Source organism: Eucalyptus grandis, chromosome 5 (assembly GCF_016545825.1).
Source record: "Eucalyptus grandis isolate ANBG69807.140 chromosome 5, ASM1654582v1, whole genome shotgun sequence".
NCBI classification, from domain to species: domain Eukaryota; kingdom Viridiplantae; phylum Streptophyta; class Magnoliopsida; order Myrtales; family Myrtaceae; genus Eucalyptus; species Eucalyptus grandis.
In genome coordinates this window covers 3550799-3556288 of record NC_052616.1, presented here as the reverse complement: position 1 = coordinate 3556288, position 5490 = coordinate 3550799, and the positions used below count along the sequence as shown (strand labels likewise).

The 5490-nt window shown below is 43.8% G+C and overlaps 1 protein-coding gene across 2 annotated transcripts; it reads left to right on the top strand.

Annotated features, from left to right (window-relative positions):
* The first annotated feature begins 479 nt into the window (after positions 1-479).
* Positions 480-4961, top strand: LOC104414249. Of its 2 annotated transcripts, none has more exons than XM_010025298.3 (7): positions 480-1284; positions 1476-1584; positions 1676-2475; positions 2618-2720; positions 2804-3513; positions 4239-4337; positions 4442-4961. In XM_010025298.3, exons 1-5 carry the CDS (start codon positions 520-522, stop codon positions 3055-3057), a joined length of 2031 nt encoding a protein of 676 aa, XP_010023600.2. In that variant the 5' UTR covers positions 480-519; the 3' UTR covers positions 3058-3513; positions 4239-4337; positions 4442-4961. The 2 variants fall into 2 exon arrangements, with proteins under 2 accessions (XP_010023600.2, XP_010023599.2); XM_010025297.3 differs by having other exon boundaries at positions 4230-4337.
* The last annotated feature ends 529 nt before the right edge of the window (positions 4962-5490 follow it).

The following is a 5490-nucleotide window of genomic DNA, read 5'->3' as shown; positions in this document are numbered from 1 at the left end:
ACATCATATCAAAATACGCGATAACATTAGTAGGACATAATAGAAGTCGTTGATGTAGTTAATTGAAAAAATTCTCCCAATTTCATGAGAGGTTTCTCGAGTCATTTTCAAGAAGTTTAAATTTTAATTATTTATAATGATCGGGGAAATTAATTATTTTTTTCACCAAATATCGCGCGAATATCTTCGGTAAATACTTAAACTAGCGAGATCAATCACTCAATCAATACAAAACACCATTCGGTCAATGGAAATCTCCGGAGAAAACGGGGCGTTCGAAGAACAAACTAATTGCCACTGACCTTCGATCAAATTACGAAACTGCCAACACAATAAAGAAATCCAGGGCCTCGCCCCCCCGCCAAAAACGAAAAATGCCCCGGCGGGCCCCACCGGTTCCCGCCAAATCCCCCTCCCTCTTTCCCGCCAAATCTCCCCTCCTCCATCTCTCTCTCTCTCTCTATCCTCTCCTCCTCTCCCTCCCTCCTTCTCTCTCTCTTTCTCTCTCTACCTGCAGACATGGAGACGCCTCGCGACTCGCCGAAGCGGAAGCGACCGTCCTCGTCGCTGTTCGCCCCCCTCTTCAGCCTCTTCACCCGCTCCGAAGCCCCCGCCGGTCCCCGCCGGAAGCTCCCCAGGCGGAGCCTCCTCCCCGACGCCGACGGCGGCGGCGGCGGCTGCTCCGGCTCGGCTCGCGTCTCCACCAAGGATCTCCGCAGCCGGCGCGTCTTCTCGCTCGGCCCGAAGCCGAGGTCCACCGGGTTCGGTCCGGATCGCGGGGAGGGAAAGCTCGAGGAGCTCGATTCGCCGTGCGGAGAAGAAGGCGGGGCCGGTAAGGATGACGTCAGCGCTACTCTGTCTTCGATCGTTAGGGAGTACTGCTCCGAGGAGGACGGCGGGAGGGACTTGTACAAGGATGACGACGACGACGAGACGTCGGAGGAGGAGGACGACGAAGGGCTCGAGAAGGCGGATCTTCAGGCCGAGCGCGACGCAGGGAACGACGAGGAAAGCAGTCGGATGCCTCCTGATTCGCCCGAGGAGGATGTCGCTGCGACTGAGACGGTGAAGGGATCGGACGATTCCGGCGACGATTGCGTTCGGACCACTCCACCCGAAGCAACGGATGTAATTCTGAGCCCCGATGCAGGAGAAAATGGAGGCACTTGCGATCTCCGGAGGGCGGACCGGCTTTTGGTTGAGCCGCTGCAGGGGTCCTCCCAGGATGAAGGTTCTGGAGCTGAAATTAGGAAAAGAGACGACCCCGCTTCGAAGGTCGAACCGGTGAGGTTCTAACATTTTCCGACTCTTTTTAATCGTTCAGTTTAGGCTGTCCACTGGGTTTGCTCTGTTCATTCCAAAGCTTAATCAGCCGACGCGACGATGTTGACCATGCAGAGAACCTGAGATTTTTAGTTGATTCTTCTTGCATATCATTGATTATGGAGATTTAAGTGAATGGCTGTCTTTCGCAGGGTCTTAATCCGCGTTTGAAATTAAGAAGAAGAATATACCAGAGGCCCGGCTCGATCAGCTACCGGCGACTGCTTCCTTACTTGACAGACATGGCAATGGAAGATTCCGGTAATCTCTCTCACCTCTCCTCTGATTTGCTCTTTCATTTAATTTCTCCAGGCAGCGACTCTAAGTCTCTTCATTGTATTTGAATGGGTAGGCACTGCTAGAGTTTCTGGAAGTGAAAAGCATGAAAAGGTTATGGAAGAAAAGCCACCACTCTCCTCTATCAGCTCTAGCTATAAAGATATTCCCATGGATGAATCTAGTGAGCATGGATCTGATGTAACTGCAACCATAGCCGTTCCCCTGGTTATTCCGACTGTTGATAAGGATAGAAACTGTCCTGACACTCCTGCTATGGTGAACAAAGACTTGGGTCATCGAGATATTGATGGCCAGATAGATAGTGGAAGGCCTGAATCGATCGTGCAAGGCTCTACTCTCTGTGGCGATAGTACAGTCAGAACTCATACTGATGATGTAAAGACAATAGAAAAAGGAGAGGCTGAGGTAGTTGATGGTAGACCTTCTGGCATGGCTGATGATTTGGACAGTGTAAAATCAGTCTCATCTTTGTCTAAGGAGGAGAATGTAGTTGATCACTGCTTCCATGAACAAAAGCATCCGATGGATGGAGGAATGACAAGATTTCAGCCAATTGCTCCGCACAATTCCAGCAGCAGAGAAAATGGCTATTCATTGTTCACTGAAACCAGAGGTAGTGATCGTGGTGAGATTTCAAATCAGATGATTGATACAAACGAAGCAAGATCATTAATCCCTTCATCAGATTCAGGGATTTTTGGAGAATCAGGGGTAAATGAAATTGAATGTAACAAAATTAAATTTGTTACATCTAGTGCAAATGAGATGCCACAGAATTCTCCTAGCAAGATCAGCAAGGCGGGCTACTCCATTCCTGACAAAAATAGTGGAAATTCTACAAAGAACAAAATGGTGAGGGACCATCTTTTTCTTACTTCACGGGAGAAGAAAATGGGCATTAAACTAAAAGTTGAAAGGAGACATGATATTCTTTGCAAATTTTATTTTATCTCTTGCTTCCAGGCTAATATTGGTTATTGTGATGTTGGGACAGGTGCTAAATCCATGCTCGAGACTGAAGGTATTCAAAAACCCAAATTCATTAAGTTACAAGAGGATGCTGCCCTATCTAATGGAAATTGCAAAAGATGACTCTTGTAATTACACGACCTCTGCTAGTGTTTTTCTTTTGTATTAGTTCATTTACAATTAAATATAATTTCCTTTAAATGTTCTGTAGGTACCCCAGGAAATGGTCAATGCTTGAAACTTCTGACTAGGTCTAAAGAGGAGTTTTCTTCACCACCCGTGCTCTCTGACTTCCAAAACTTTCCAACTGATAAGTGCAATGGTGATCAGGGTTCAGCAGATCTTAACATAAGCTCTCCAGAATCAGTGGCCCATGGTACCTGTTTGCAAAGGATGAAGATATTCTCGCCAAAAATGTCACACAAAGTACAGATAGCACACACGAATCTTCTTATGGTATTGTGAATGCGAGAGATGAAGGACATCTGCAGGCGGCATCATCATTTTCTATTGCTGTTCATCAATCAAAAGAGGATTCCCACACCATTTTATGTCAATCACCAGAACATGGTGGGGAGTTACATGCAAATTCAGCACCAGAACTTTCTTCTGATGCAAAAGAAATAGGAGCAGAGGGACCAATGCAAAATCTTTCTCAAATTGGGCTTCAGATCTGTTTGGGTTTCCTGATGAAGCTCCAAGAAGGGGAATTTTGAAAAGAAATCCGCGAGGATGCCGTGGGCTGTGTAGTTGTTTGACCTGTGCTTCCTTCCGTCTCAATGCAGAAAGGGCATTTGAGTTCTCAAGGAACCAGATGAAGGATGCAGAAGAAATGACCTTTAATTTGATAAATCAACTATCTCAACTAAGGAGCATAGTGGAAAAATCAACTGTGGTGTTATCAATCTTGCTGTGCCGCAGGTATATCACCTAACTCATATGCCAAGTCTATTTTCATTCTATTATATCTTAAAGCCACATTTAAGATGGATTATCTGGTGTTGCTTGATGTTTGATTTTGATCCACTCCACGATTCCTGCATGCGCACCCTCATGTGTGTTCCCTCCAACCATGTAACTATGCATGGTTTCATGGCAAAACGTTTGTGGAGTAGTTTTTTCCAGTTTTTTATATAATTCTGTTGTGGGCGCAATCAATTTAGTTCTTTCATTACATCTTTTTTCTTTGGCTAAAGTGCTTGTTGGAAGAACAATCATTAAACAAGATATGATCTTTAGTATCTCACAAGTACCGGGATGTCTTGAATCATGTGAATGAAGATCCCTTCTCAGTCATCTCAGGTGGTTGGCTTGAACAGAAAGTCTGAAGTTGGTTGTATTTGCTTGTTTCTGTGTAGATCCTTGAATGCAATATGAGTATTTATGGTTTTTTGTGTATGGGACCTCATTAAAGTGATCCCTATAGTATATTTTGCTGAATGAGTTGTCGAGGAAGCCTTTTAACATTTTAGAAGTATTGATAAAGAGGATTTTGGTGACACCAGTTGCATCTGAAATGCACATTGACAATGCCAGAGTATTTTCTGCTTGTTTTTAAGATGGGAGAGGCATCATTATGACAGGAAGCTTCTGGTTTCTAAGTTGAATTTCCCTCTAATGTATTAAGATCATTCTAGGAGTCTCAGGTAAGAGAAGCTTGCAGAAGAGCATCAGAAGCTGAAGAACTAGCAAAATGCCGCCTTTCTGAAATGAATGATGAACTCAATATCCACTGTAGAGTTGTTGTAAGTAGGCTAAACCATACTCTTATTGCTGCATGATTCTTCGAACTGCCTAGTTCTGACTATCTATGAAACTGACCAAGTATTGTTGATCTCAATGGTGACAGTGCTTGCATCGCCCAAGGGTAACGTTCAATGACTGCACAGAAAATGGCACTATACATGAAGAACAGCAAAGCAAAGAGTCTTGAGTAATGTCCTTGTTGATTCTGTTCTATGTGTGCACCACTAGTATCAGTTGAAGATGTTAGGAATTATTTCAAGTAGCATGGTCAGATTTGATTGGTTCAACATGAGTTGGGCACACTTTATGGAACCTGGAGGCGAGGGATGATACTGTCTTTGATGTGGTCGGATGAAAATTTGTCCCATAGAATATGGCTGGAGCATTGAGGTGCACATTATGCAGTCTTATTTTGGCCAAAGCACGATACACGGTTCAGGTGAATGAGTCTTAGATTATAAAGTCAGGAACTTACTGGGATTCTGCTATTAAGCAGAATTTCTAAAATGATGAGTGTCCTGTAAGTAGAGAGAGATGTCCACTTCCGTGTATATTTTGTCGCCATGCCTTCACGAATTTAACTTATAAAATATAATTGTAAGATTGTTGCCTTTGAGTTCACAGATTGCCATTCTTGTTTTTCTGCCCTGTTCCCTCTTTACCCAGTAACACTGTACACTTCTTCCCAGGGTACCAATTTACACAATTCTTTAACCAATTCAAGTAGCATCAAATTTTTTTGAACCATTAAGGGTTGTCCCATGGGCCGTCCTTCCCACATAGAAAGGGCCATCCTTCCCACAGAAAGGGGAAGGTGGGGAGTTCAATTTCCCACCTTAAAATAAGGTAATTTCAGATGTGAGGTTTGTCTTTCATACTTTGTAAAGAGATGAGACAAAAGCATGAGAGTGACTTGAGAGTTAAAATAGGATGGACAAAAAGAAAAGTACCATTAGTTTTCATGAGCGAGGCACAGCTGCAATCAACTTGGAAGAGGTGTTGTTCTAGGACCACCTTTTTACAAGCCCATTGGCTAGGATCGTATGGAGTTCAGATCTTTCTCTCATTCAAATTTTTGTCTAGCTGTATCTTATATTTAACTTGATGTTCTCTGTTTTTAATTCAAATCATGGATCCCATTTGCATCCACTT